The sequence below is a fragment of the Carcharodon carcharias genome, chromosome 28, assembly GCF_017639515.1.
Source record: "Carcharodon carcharias isolate sCarCar2 chromosome 28, sCarCar2.pri, whole genome shotgun sequence".
Lineage (NCBI taxonomy): Eukaryota > Metazoa > Chordata > Chondrichthyes > Lamniformes > Lamnidae > Carcharodon > Carcharodon carcharias.
The window spans coordinates 16,132,074-16,145,233 of record NC_054494.1 but is presented as its reverse complement, the minus strand read 5'-3'; the positions used below and the strand labels follow the sequence as shown (position 1 = coordinate 16,145,233).

Here is a 13,160-nt window from a genome sequence, read left to right as displayed (position 1 = left end):
GAGGATTAGTTTCCAAATAACCCACTGTGAAATCTTGCAAAACTTCAGTATCTTGGAGGCCGAAAGTAGAATTCAGAAGCCCAATTTTAAAGAGCACATGGTCATCTACTGCAGAAATATTATTTTGGGCAGGATACTCCCCTTCATCCTCTGATTGGTCATGTAGGTTCAGATAAGAATTCCTCTGTTCTAGATCAAAATCCTGTTTTAAGTCTGCAAGTGCAGGCATGGAACTGTTGGTGTCTTTCAGATTGATTGTCTTCTCAACACTTTTACCCTCCTCTTTATCACTGCTATGTAAAGTTCCTGTAGATGGGGTGAGATCACTCGAATGTTCCTCGGTTATTGGTGCTGATAAACAGCGTCCTATAAAATGCACCATGTCTCCACAAGTCAGTTTTATTCCATCTTCTGATGTGCATCCCACAACAGTAGGCAGTGTGCTTTGCTTTATAAGCTTCACAGAGATTACACTTCCACAGCCTGAAATATAACCATAGAATCGAAAATTGGGAGATGGGCATTTGATAGATTATTTCTTTTGTTGAATTTATTCTTTGAAGGTGTTCAACATATTGGATTCGGGTACAGCAAGCTAAATGCAGTGAACCTATGAGGATAGATACTTGCTGCTTGTAGTGTTACCGTGGAACTATAAAGAACTGAATCCTTCACGTTTTAAAAAAAAATTCTAAATAAATCTTAAAAGTACTCTTAAAACATACTCTCGTACTTCACAAAACTCAAAATTTGTTCACATCAATAAACTAAGTCCACATGGCGGGAACCGTTTGATGAAAATACATATTTTAAAACATCTACAGGCAAAGTTTTCACTCTAGCCATGTAAAATGCCCAATTGCTGTATCGAGGCAGGAATGGAGAGAAGGATAGGTGTTGATATCAAACTATCCGTTCAGTAAACTGCAAGTAATGAATATCTAGGGGCTGGTGCTAAACTTCCCAACATTGACAAAGATATAGATTTCAGTGATTTTAAATCTCAAAACCTCCCATGCGAGTTACAAGTTTACTAACAAGCAGTTTGTCTGAAATGGTCCCAAAAATGAAAACTGAAGTTCCATTAAAGGGTTACTCCAAATCTAACTAGTCAGGTTTCTTCTTCAATCCAGTGATCTAGATTAGAATTATTCACACACTCAGCCAGAACTCCATTTCAAAACCTTAGTAAAATGAACAAGATCAAAATGAGGGTTTGCAAACATTAATTGGGTCTACACAAGTCACGTGAACTCCAGGAAAGAACTCAACCTCCATTGTGGAAAACAGCATCATGATCACCTTCAAGTTACCTACAGCTTTTACTATCTCATATTCAGCAACTTCAGCCATTAGCTGGAGATGCTTGAAATGTAGCTCCTTTGGCAAAAATCATTGAAAAGGGAAATGAATGAAGGCTCTGTTGATTACAACGCCAGTAGAGTGGCTGTTCAGTGGTTAAGGTATGGAGAAAAAAAAAGTTAATTCAAGTAAATAATTAGGAGAATGCACTCTAACAACACCGACAAGTGTCATATTTCAATAATCTTGGTAATACTTATATAGATGACAATTACAAATATCACTCCATTGGAATAATTAATTTAATTTCTGGGGATTTTATTTAGTAGAGGGCAATTAAAGACTATAACCAAGCTATGTCCAGAACAGCAGCCTATTGAGCATTCTAGAATGTAAACCACCAGTCTAAATCTATTAACAGTAAGCCATAGTCCTGGGAGATGCAGTGAAACATTTTCTCTAAACTCCAAGGCTCAGGAACCTGACTCAAGGTCAGCTCCCCTCTCTTCATTGTGTTGCCAATACACTCAAAACAGTTGTGCAAGTGCCCAAATTTGATGGTTAATGTACAACTGCTGTACAAAAACACCAGAATTCTAACCACTTCCTCATCACAATATCATCTCGAGACAGGACTTCAGTTGCTGCATCATATTCCATCTGTACAAGTTCTTATACAACTCGCATAGTAATTGAATCAATCACCTCATACCTGAACTATGATAGTATTATATCAAGCAAAGCCACAATGATTACTACTCAGAATTTGATTAAAATTGATCCAAGATTTTCATTTAATTTAAACTGCTAGAAGGTGAAGCAAAGAAAACAACTCAGGAAACTGGAGTTGTGGATTAGAGTCCCATGGACTGATTGTGTACATTGCCTGTAAAAGGAATAAACACAATGGAGCCAAATGTTTTATGCTTTCATACTCATTGAGTGAAAAGTTATTTTTTAAAGGTTGGATTGGCAAGGAGGAAAAGAAAAAGTTGTGAGTCCAGGGATGATGAGGTCAAGACTGTATAATGGATATTTCTGTGGACATAAAATGAGAAATAAACCCAGTGAAAAGTGCATTTGCAGGGAGAAAACCCATCTCGGTTATGGGAGGCTTGTGCTCAGTTAGCTGTCTGCAATTTTTCAAACCAATCTCACGCTCACACTTTGCACGACAGAGTACCTTGCAATTACTGGATCAAGAGTTAGAACCATATCGAGATGATGTATGCAGGGTCTTCAATAAGTTGCTTAACTGACCATTGAACGGTACAGGTTAATCCAGAACAGCTGAAACTTGCACACCAAATGTACTCTACACTCCATTGCATTTAGTTTCCTGAATTTCACTGATTTTGGAAGTTATCAAACCCAATTAATGGTGCTGTAGTTCAATTCTACAGAAAAATGGTAGTCACTGGATTCAGATTGACTGAAACAAGCATCAGAATAGAAGAATACATTAAAGAGTGCATTAACATTTCTCAAATCCTCAGAGGCTTTATCTGCAACGAATTACATTGAAGTGCAGCAAAAACAACAGCAGTTTTGCACATGAGAAAATTCCCTCAAACAGCAATGAGATGAATGATCTGTTTTTAGTGGCACTGGTTCAGGAGAAATGTTGGGTGGGCCGCCAGAACTCCCTGCTGTTCTCTGAACTGTGACTTAGTTCTTAATTAAAAGATGTTAAACCTTCTAAGAACCATAGGAAATAGGAGACGACAACCATTCAGCCCCTCAAGCCTGCTCTGCCATAGAATACGATCATAATTGATCTTTGGGCTTAACTCCACTTCCCTGCCCACTCTCTATATCCCCTGATTTCCTGAGACACCAATAACCTATCTCAGCTGTATATATATTCATCAATGGAGAATCCACAGCCTTCTGGGGTAGAGTATTCAAACCCTTTAAGTGAATTAATTTCTTAGTTTCAGATCTGAATGACCAGTCCCTTATCCTAAGGCTGTGCCCATGTTCTAGATTCTCCAGCCAGGGGAAAGACCTCTCAATGTCTACCTGTCAAGTCCCTTCAAAATCTTATATTTTAATGAGATTTCCTTTTATTTTCTGAACTCCAGAGTAAAAGCCCAGTTTACTCAGTCGCTCATCATAGGGCAATTCTCTCATCCCAGGGAACAAGTAGACAAAACCTTGGTTTTCACATTGAATCTGAAGGATAATGTCTCTGACAAAGAAGTACCACTCCAAAAACATGCTTAATTCCTAGAGCACAGTATAAACGTATAGTCTTCTGACACAGAGCCTGTCAACTCAGACAAGCTGACATACTGGCCCAAAATAAGACTCCTTTAAAATGTATTGGTTATGCCAATGGCATTGAATTAAACTGAAGGGTTCTAATTTGTAATATTCCAACTTTTATGTGTTTCCACAGTTTCTTGCTTAGTTTTTTCTCACGTGAAAGGTCTGTGGTGGAACAACTTGACATTGCTTGTGTTCTTAGCCAAGGAGGGCCTCTGCAATGGGCAACATAGACCTCGTCCACTAGCCATGTTTTTATTCCAATTAGATCTGCCTTGGGAAAGACTGGCACAAACTCCAGAATGTTGGACAAGTCAAATCAGTTTGAAAATACTGAGTATGCTCACAAAACTACACTATTAAAAGGCCCCAAAATGGCAGCATTGCAGAAAATACAATGACTTTTTCTGTGTTTGAAATCACATCTGATGAATATCAATATCACAAATATAACAAAATGATTGCAACATAGGAACATCCCATGATGAATTTAAAAAGGGCATTAGTTCATTCTGGAAAGATTGAAAAGATGGTCATCCTTTAGATTTACTGTTATTCCCCAACATTATTGACATTAAAGGAAGATATTCTTTCCAGTGATACTCTAATGGTGGTTCTTTGGTGAAATGGTTATTAGCAAGATACACAGGCATTTTATGCACATGCAGTTATTCAAACTCATCACTGGTGCAACAAGGATTTCAATGGCCATGCAGTTTGCAGAAAGCAACCTTTGTATCCATTTTTAAATATGAATATGATCACAAAATGTTACCATTTTGTATAATTTGTTACAATTATAACTGCTTTAGAAAGCCAATAAATATGTTTTCAGTCAGATGTTGAGTTATTACTACAAAATTCTTGTTTCTTCAATATAACCCCTCAAACCCATGACCTCTGGCACCCAGGTGGACAAGGGCAGATGGATGAGAACACCATCACCTCCAAGTTTCTTCCTCCAAGACACATGCCAGCCTGACTTAGAAATATATCACCGTTCCTTCATTGTCAATGGGCTCAAATTCTGGAACTCCCTCCCTAACAGAAATGTGGGAATACCTTCATATCACAGCGGTTCAATGTGGCAGCTCAGTACTACCTCTGAAGTGCAACTAGCAGTTGGCAATGAATGCCAGCATCACTGGTGATATCCATATCCAGAGAATTTTTTAAAAAGCATAATCTCCCTGTTAAGACATTTTCATTTGCACATAATTCTATACTCTCAACAGAAACAGTCATACTTGTTTTTGCAAAGCACAAAATTTGCTAACAAAGCTATTTTAGACAAAGCACTAATTACATGGTACAAATATACAAAATCAATAAACCAGAAAAGCAGCATTTAATGCAAATGTGAAAATGTTTTCAAATTTATTTACAGCATATATATGTTTTAAATAATCACATTTTAGTCATCCATTTGTTGCAGTCATTCAACACTAGCTGAGTGGTAGGACATTCAAAATTACTAGTGCAGAAACAATGCATCATATTTTATGCTCACAACTGCCAATAATGGCTACTTGATAAACAGGGAAACAGGATATATCCTGAGATTTAAACACAATGAAAAATATAGTGCAAAGCTTTATATTCTAAAAACCCTGTCAAAACTAAGCAATGTATTAAACAGACATCATTGCACATTGAGACACCTAGTAACAGTCCTCATATTAGACATTAAAAGACATCAGGAAGGTGACTGTTCCATCATTATCTTCATCCTGTTTGAAATATTTACAGCCAACAGAGTTTGTAACTTTACTATTGTTTCATTTATATATATATATATATATGTATAATGTGTATATATCTAGCAAAGTTACCTGAGACACTTTTTGTAAAAGCTCATCGCCCATTTAAGATACACAACAGCCATCATTCTAATAACTAACCAAGCTTCTATTTCGGTATTCATTATAGCTACTTTGATTAATAGTCCTACAAAAAGCTAAATCTTACTTAAATAAAAAACATTAGTGAAAAATGTGACCACTTCAAAATCTAACAGACTAAATAAAGAGCCAAATTCTATACTGAATTAAATAGAAATGATTTCTTTTTCTTTTACTGCAAAGAGTTGTGCAATAGATTTTGGGGACTAATTAAGCCTGAACTGAAATCTCAAAATCCTCATTCATGTGATTATGAACAAAATGCAGCAAAGACAGAATTAGATAACAGTGTGCATATAATATGTATACAACATGTATACATTTTTTGAACTTTAACCCACCACCAAGGTTGCTTTAATAACTCTAGTACAAAATAAATGACTTACTGGAAATAAAAAGCAATTTAAAAATCATGCTATGGAAGATTACTTATGCACAATGAGACATTGCACTCATTGTTGCTTAGCCCTATATGACTGGATGACATTTCATTGGTATGGCCGTACATCAAGTTAAAAATAGGCTAGTCAAATTAAAATTCAAAACAAATTAACAATGGAGGGAAGAACTAAAATTAAATAGCTAAATGGTGGATGCTCTGCTATTGACATTCAGTTTGAGGCTGAATAATGTTAGAAAAAATGAAAAATTATCTTTACAAAAAGACAGCAAAAATGCTCAAATAACTGAAGAGCATACGTAATGCATTGCAAACAAAGGCAAAGCAATTAAGCAGTGCAAAACAAGCTGCACGTTTTCACATCAGTATGTAGTTAAGTGTCATGCGAGTTAACACATCAGACCTCAATGCCACTACAACTTCAAAAGTAGTAGAATCCAGGTAGTGTTAGTTTAAATTGTTCTCAAGGTACAAAATTAAACCCAAAAAAAGACAAACAGGGTATCCAGTACTGCATTTTCAAATTAACTAATCACTGCGCAACCAAAGAATATTGTAGCTATGCACAGTTTTACCATACAATGCACAAAAATGCTGAGGTATATCGAGCCAAGGTCCTGCAGGGAAGCATTTCAATACAAGACAGGAAGGTAGGTAGAGGATTTCAGCAGGTTTTAAAAAGTGGAGGGATGTCCAAGCAGTTTTTCTTGTATATGCATATTAACGGCACACAGGCAGGTACAAAGTGAAGGAAGGCCTTGATGAATAGTCATTTATTTTTTTAGTAGCATCTCCATTGCATCTTGTTACAATCATGTCTTGGTAGGCGTGGCATTCAACTGAGGTATACTACTGATTTTACCATGCTTTCTTTGGAAAGGGATTTCTACTGGAAGGTGCAGGTAATTAGTATGCAGGTAGGTTAATGGAAGGGTCATTAAAGGTCTATAAGCTGATCCACAAGCAGTAAAGATCTAGCTAGACCAGGAAGACTGTTCTCTGAACTCCCACTGCGGTTCTTTGAATGACCACCTAGAAAAGTAAAAAATATAATTTACTAGGTTATTTTTATGCATCACACAACTGGATTTTGTGAACTACTTTATATTATTCCTAATTGCACTCACACTGCCAGAGTTGGAATCATTAGCTGTTGACAGATTTTAAAAAAAGATTGAAATGAGAAGTGCTGAAAAAGGCAAAAAGAATAGAAGTGATATCGAGGTGGAATGAAGAGGGGAAGAAGAATGGTACAACCCGGACTTAAAGTGGCAAGAATGGGAGAGAATGCCACAGCTCAATGAATTTATACCAGTGTCTTGGTAATTATTCATAATACAACAGGCCTGAAATGAGACACAATGCTGTTAGTCAATCCCAGACATCCTTTGAATAATATGGAAAATCGTTATCTTCTGTAAGTGGTTGTACCTCACATCAGTGAAGAATCATCACAATAAGCAAAACATTTTCTAGACTACTTACCAATTACAACCAACTGATTTTTTTAGATTTTATTTTTGTACACTTTTCCATATTACCTGGAAATTGATTTGTGTCCTGGATTCATCATAAACACCATTTATAAAATCAAATCATCTGCCATCTCCTCTTACCAGTCTGATTAGAAGATACAGCAGGGGTAAAAGTGTCAGCGCTGTCAGCTGAAGCAGCAGGAAGGATTCTGGGATTTGAAACAGAGTCATCCCCAGTACAGCTACCTGAGGTGCAACAGGAATAGCAGAGGAAAGAACATGATGACTCAGAAAAGGTTGCAAGACAGAAAAGTGAGAAAAAATACAACAAAACCTACTCTGTAGAACATGCAAAACAAGAGTTTCCTTAAAAAAAATTAGTGTTTTGCAGAAATTGACAAGAGTTATAAAGTCAGCTTAAAAATTAGAATCATATCTGGCTATCTGGACCTTCTTTCTGGGGAGGTAGTCCAAGGTATGTATAATTACCAAATTTTATTTTCATGCTCAGGAAATTTCTCTCAAGTTTGTGGAAACAAAGTACATTTGAAATTTAGCACTAAAACAAAAAGCTTCCATAAAAAAAACCAAATATTTGCCATTGAAAACCACCAGGTTAATTAATTTTCAAATATAATTTCAAGAATGCAAACAATAATGAATATACCCAATCCATTCATGATGGAAGAAATTCAATACCCTGTCATACAAAATAAAATCTAGTATTAAGGCACATCATATGGGTCCCACGTCTGTAGAAAAATAAATGCAGCCTCCCAGATGGCTCAGCGAGTTTATTTGGTGATCAGCTGACCTACACAGACAGAAGATCTTTGGGGTCCATCTCCGTCCGTGCTGGCATTAACTGATCTACTAATGGTAGGGGTGCTGCAATTGGTCTTGATGCCCTGGGCAGGGAAAAAAACTACGCAGGGTTCCTGTTCTTGATTAGGTGGAATGATTTCTACTAGAAACATACATCTAACTAACAGGATTTCGCTCATAAATGAGTGCCATCAGTCAAATAGCCTACCAACAAGAACCATCAAGGTTGATATATGGATAATGGTTACTTGGGTGAATGTCACACAAAGAATTCTACTCGAGCAAGATCCTTATTACAAGGGAAAGATAAAAAAATTCAAGTATTTAAACAGAACTTTGAAAATAAAGTATATTTTAGGTATCTCAATGTCAAAGTTTTCCTGATATTTTGCAATTCTAACTACAACTAAAACCCACAGGCAACCAACTATTTTGCATACAATTATACTAAAAACAATAATATGTGTTGCACATTTTTGGTGCATCCTGTGGGGCATGGATTACTATAAGCTTTTGAATAACTTTGAACCGCACTTTCCATTTTAGTAAATCCCTGACCATTTTTCTAATTAGATCTGAAGAAACAAGGCAAAGGTTCTCCTTACCGTTTCCAAAACAAATCAACAGGTCAACTGTTTGACAGCATTAAAAAAATTAAACAAAAACTTATTTCACCTTCAGAATGATAGACAAAGGCACCCTTGCATTGTGGCTGTGTTTACCTGTTATCAATTTAGGGCCCATGTGCCAACTACTTCACCCACTCTAAGTTTTGCATTAAAAAAAGGTTCAATTTTGGCCCAAGCCTCTACTTTAAAGATTTTTTTCCTTAAAAATTCTTTATCTTGACATTATATCTCATCAACAACCTTATAAATCAAGTTTGTCCCCAACCAATGTATACTGTGGTTACTGAAGTGTTACACAAAGATCCTGAGATACTACGGCAATTGGAACCCTTTTCCAAAATGAAAGCGTTCACACTACGAGAGACTGATTGTATCTGCACAAGTATTCAAAGCATTAGATTTTTAAAAAATCTAGCCAGGATCAGGATGACGTTATGGTGGTTTTAATTACAAATTTAATTTATTATTAATGAAATAAACTACAATCAGTTCCTTTCCTGTACATTGCAACACATAAAACATATCATAAATATATCTTATTGGCTCAATAATCACACTCATCTTTCAAGTCCTACACCTCAGATTACACATGGGAAGAGGAGCTCTTAATGTATACTTTTCAAAATATATAAAAATTGCTAAAGCATAATTCAAAATTGAATTTGGGTTAATTATGGGAAAACTGTTCCCCCCGCCTCATTAGAATAATCGTCAGGAGACCAAAATGCTAAGCCTCATTATTTATTCATCCTTACCTGGGAAGTCAGATAGCGGTACATGTATAAAAGGATCAGAAATAGCAGCCGAAGAGCTAGAGTCTAGAACTGAAGCTTCCATAGATACTTTAGCTTCTTATGAAGAGTAAAAGAGAACAGTAGGGAGAAAGGAAACAGTATGAGAAAGGAGTGGAGAGAATATCATGCATTTTAATAGCAGGCAAGCTGCATATTAGTGACTAAATTAAAAATATAAACTGAGTTACAAAGAGACTTTGTATGCATTTAAAAACTTTTACTGTGGACTCCCTTAATTTTTTTCTACCAAAATGGTTTGCTTGCATTGAATACTTAAAATTCATGATAAAATTGCATGATGTATTAACTGATGGTTTGTCAGATAAATATTATTTGTGATCAATATTGATAACAAAATTATAAAGGAATCTGCAGCTGCTGCTGGTAGATTATACAAATCCTAATACAAACCTGCTCCAGATGCAAAAGGTGATGCCCCAAATACATCAGTTTGGGGTGGAGTCATGCTGGGGTGAAATGCTTGAACTAAATTTTCGGTCGGCAATTTTTTCAGTTCTGCAGTTTTATCTGTCGGAATAGTTTTGAAGGAAAGGGTTAATTAACGTGGATCACCTTCAGTTCATATTTTTTAAAAAGAGGGTGACGAGTTATTTCAATGAGTTAAATAACAACATCTTTAAGCGACCATTGGCCATACCCCATTGTTGTTACACTGCTGAGCCGATTGAGCTTCATCTTACTGGAGCATATGAAGGGTTACTTCAGCGGCTTGGAGTTTGCGAGATCAACAAGATCAACTCCAACAACTTACTGATAGCTTCTCCAAGTCAGGAGTGGCAATGCACTTTCAGGGACACTTCCCAATGAAGGCAGGCCTAAAGACAACCTGTGAAACTTTAAAATCAGCAAACCAATCCTGTTTTAGTACCAAGAATAATCCCGTCATACCATGAAGTGCCGGTATTTCAAGCTTTTTTCAAACTTTTTACATCTCTAAGGAAAAGGCAAGAAAACTCAACAGCTTTTGTCCACAGTCAGTGTGGAAAAGTTATGGAATCAATGAAGCTTGCAACATGCAATCTCATAGGTAGTGCCTACATACATCCAAATACAGTACTATTCTTGCAATTCACCCCACTAATGTCCTATGTTTAGCCCCAGTGGTATGCAGAGGGCAAGGAACAGTTGTCACATGGAACGACTTATGAAAAATGAATGGAACACAACTCAAAAATGCACAAAACACTCACCAATTCGAAGCTCAGCAAACTCTTTATCTAGAAGTTCTTCCACTGTTAGTTTAGAGAAATTGTCATCTCCAAAAGGATTCCATACAGAGAGATCTGGTGGATTGTAAATGTTTTGCTCCGAAGCTTTGGGTGATCCTGCAGGACTTGTAGAGGCTGATCTAGATTAGAATTGGCCAGAAATAAAACATTTGGAAATGCAGACATTTACAGTTCCTGAATAAGTGATTAATTTATAATGTATATCTCATAAACAGAGATAAGTCCCAGAATGGAGAACTCATTCGCCAGAAGTTGAAAAGTGGTTGCAGAGGCCAAGTCCAGAAAGTCAACAGAGCCATACCTATTACTCAGCAATCTCTCTCATTACTAAAAGTATCTTCCAGATAAATCTAGAAAAATATTCTATTTGCTTAATTTATTTCACTATCAGCAATATATCTAGACAAATCTTATTCTGCAGGAAACAAGATATCTCATCTTCATTAATAGCCAATACTTAATATTTGAGACAAAAATTCCAGATTTTTGAAACTTAAGAGCTAAGGAAAGTCTTGTATGTTTTTTTTTATTCCAAATACTGCTTTGCAGAAAAGTAAAATAATAGATTTTGGAGAGTAGTGGCAATTTATAGTATGTCAACTTTGTCAACAATGGAGATTCTAGCGTCTATTATTTAACTTTGCAAAATGCAATATGTGGTGGTAGGGTGGGTGATTTTTAACAGGAAAGGAAAACTTATAGAGATCTTTGCAAGTTAAGGTGCAACCTAAATCAATACAGGTGTTGTGTTGAACTCACTTTGATTTATAAAGGTTCGCCTCTGCAGCAGCTGCTGCCAGTTGTTGAGAGGAATGACTGGCAGGGACTCCAAACACACTACTGAACGGGACATCACTGACGATTCTCCTGTGGCCTGCTCGCTGTACCTTTGGTGAAGACGGTGGCGTTAGCAACAACAGCTTGGCTGTCTGTTGGGACTGGGGCTGAACTTGTTGAGCTTGAACTTTTTGCTGCATATGTGCCTGCAACTGTACAGAAGTCATTATATTTTACGCATTCATTTTCACTGACTCAATTTACTTGTGTACAAGGTAAAAATGAATTGAAGGAAACCCAAATGCTGAAGTGCTTCACAATGCATTTAGGGAAGATGGTCAATTATGTTTGGGTTATGCCACTAGCTGAATCTTAAATCTAGTTTGAGGGAATCACATCTCCCTCAAACCCCAAAAGAAAACTGCTCTCTCTAAACAAATCTGTTATTTAAAAACCATGTTTGGACAGCTTTACAAAGCAATCAATGCCAAAATCTCACTAAACAAATTATGGAAAACACAACCAATAGTACAAGTAGCACTGAGAAATGCACTTGAAGCACCAAAAAATGTCGTTTATGGGACAAGTATCTGCTCCAATGAGCTATCTCCTTCCTGACATTTAGAGGATTTCACTTTGAGAATCTTTGGCGTGGTTCATTCAGTATGGTGTCATCAACTGTCTAAAGACATCTTTCAGAAAATAAAAACTTGGAAATTAGAATTGGTTGGAAGCTTTTAAAATGTTTTAGTATTTTATTAAAAAAACTAGAACTAAGTTATATTTTCAGCCATTGGTACAAAAAAGTTTTGTACTCACAATATTACATGTATAGATTAACGGACCAGAGAAAAGGATTGCAGCAAGATGGCATAGGGGGAAAACTACACAAGGCAGAAGAAACAGAATTTCACAATATGAGATAGCACAAATGGCACAAAAATGGAGTGTCTTAAAATTCTTCACTGTGGACTACACAAGGTTGGTTACTTCTGTGGAAAACCACTAGGGTTCGACTGATGCAGCATCCTATTCCAAAATCTTCATCTATTAATTTAGTGTGGCAAGTTCAAAACAATTACCTGCAGATAAAAGCTGCTCTTGAATATTAGAGATGTGCAGCTAAAGCACCAATGTTTAGGCCAGGGGTCAGGCAACCTTTTTACCTTAAGAGCATTTTAAAAATAATTTACCCAAAATAAAATCTATTGGAAACCACAAAACAAGAAAAAAAATCAGCATTTCTAAACTAATACTTGACAAATTTTACTGCAGCTGTACAGGACTTTGGTGAGGCCATTTTAAAAAATTCATTCATGGCATGTGGGCATCGCTGGTTAGGCCTTGTTCAGTGGGCATTTAAGAGTCAACCACAAGCTCTGGAGTCACCTGTAGGCCAGACCAAGTAAGGATTGGAGATTTCCTTCCCTAAAGGACATGGCAGATTGCATAATTTGCATACATAAATAAAATATATGTATCAAATTTGTATTATCAATAGAAAAAAATCAAAATAGACCCAACTTCTCTGAATTCTAG

General features: G+C 36.4%; 1 protein-coding gene across 5 annotated transcripts in view; it reads right to left on the bottom strand.

The window, feature by feature from the left end:
- Window positions 1-4,917: 4,917 nt before the first annotated feature.
- Window positions 4,918-13,160, bottom strand: part of LOC121270832 (AP2-associated protein kinase 1-like) — a 114,582-nt gene continuing 106,339 nt past the window's right edge. For 4 of the 5 annotated variants that reach the window (XM_041176310.1, XM_041176312.1, XM_041176313.1 and 1 more), the window contains 5 exons: window positions 11,604-11,833; window positions 10,806-10,963; window positions 10,006-10,122; window positions 9,556-9,651; window positions 4,918-6,903 (listed from right to left, as the gene is read on the bottom strand). In XM_041176310.1, the coding sequence (XP_041032244.1) occupies window positions 6,809-6,903; window positions 9,556-9,651; window positions 10,006-10,122; window positions 10,806-10,963; window positions 11,604-11,833 (696 nt within the window). In that variant the 3' untranslated portion in view covers window positions 4,918-6,808. The remainder of the gene's footprint in view (window positions 6,904-9,555; window positions 9,652-10,005; window positions 10,123-10,805; window positions 10,964-11,603; window positions 11,834-13,160) is intronic. The other variant, XM_041176311.1, reaches the window with a different exon arrangement.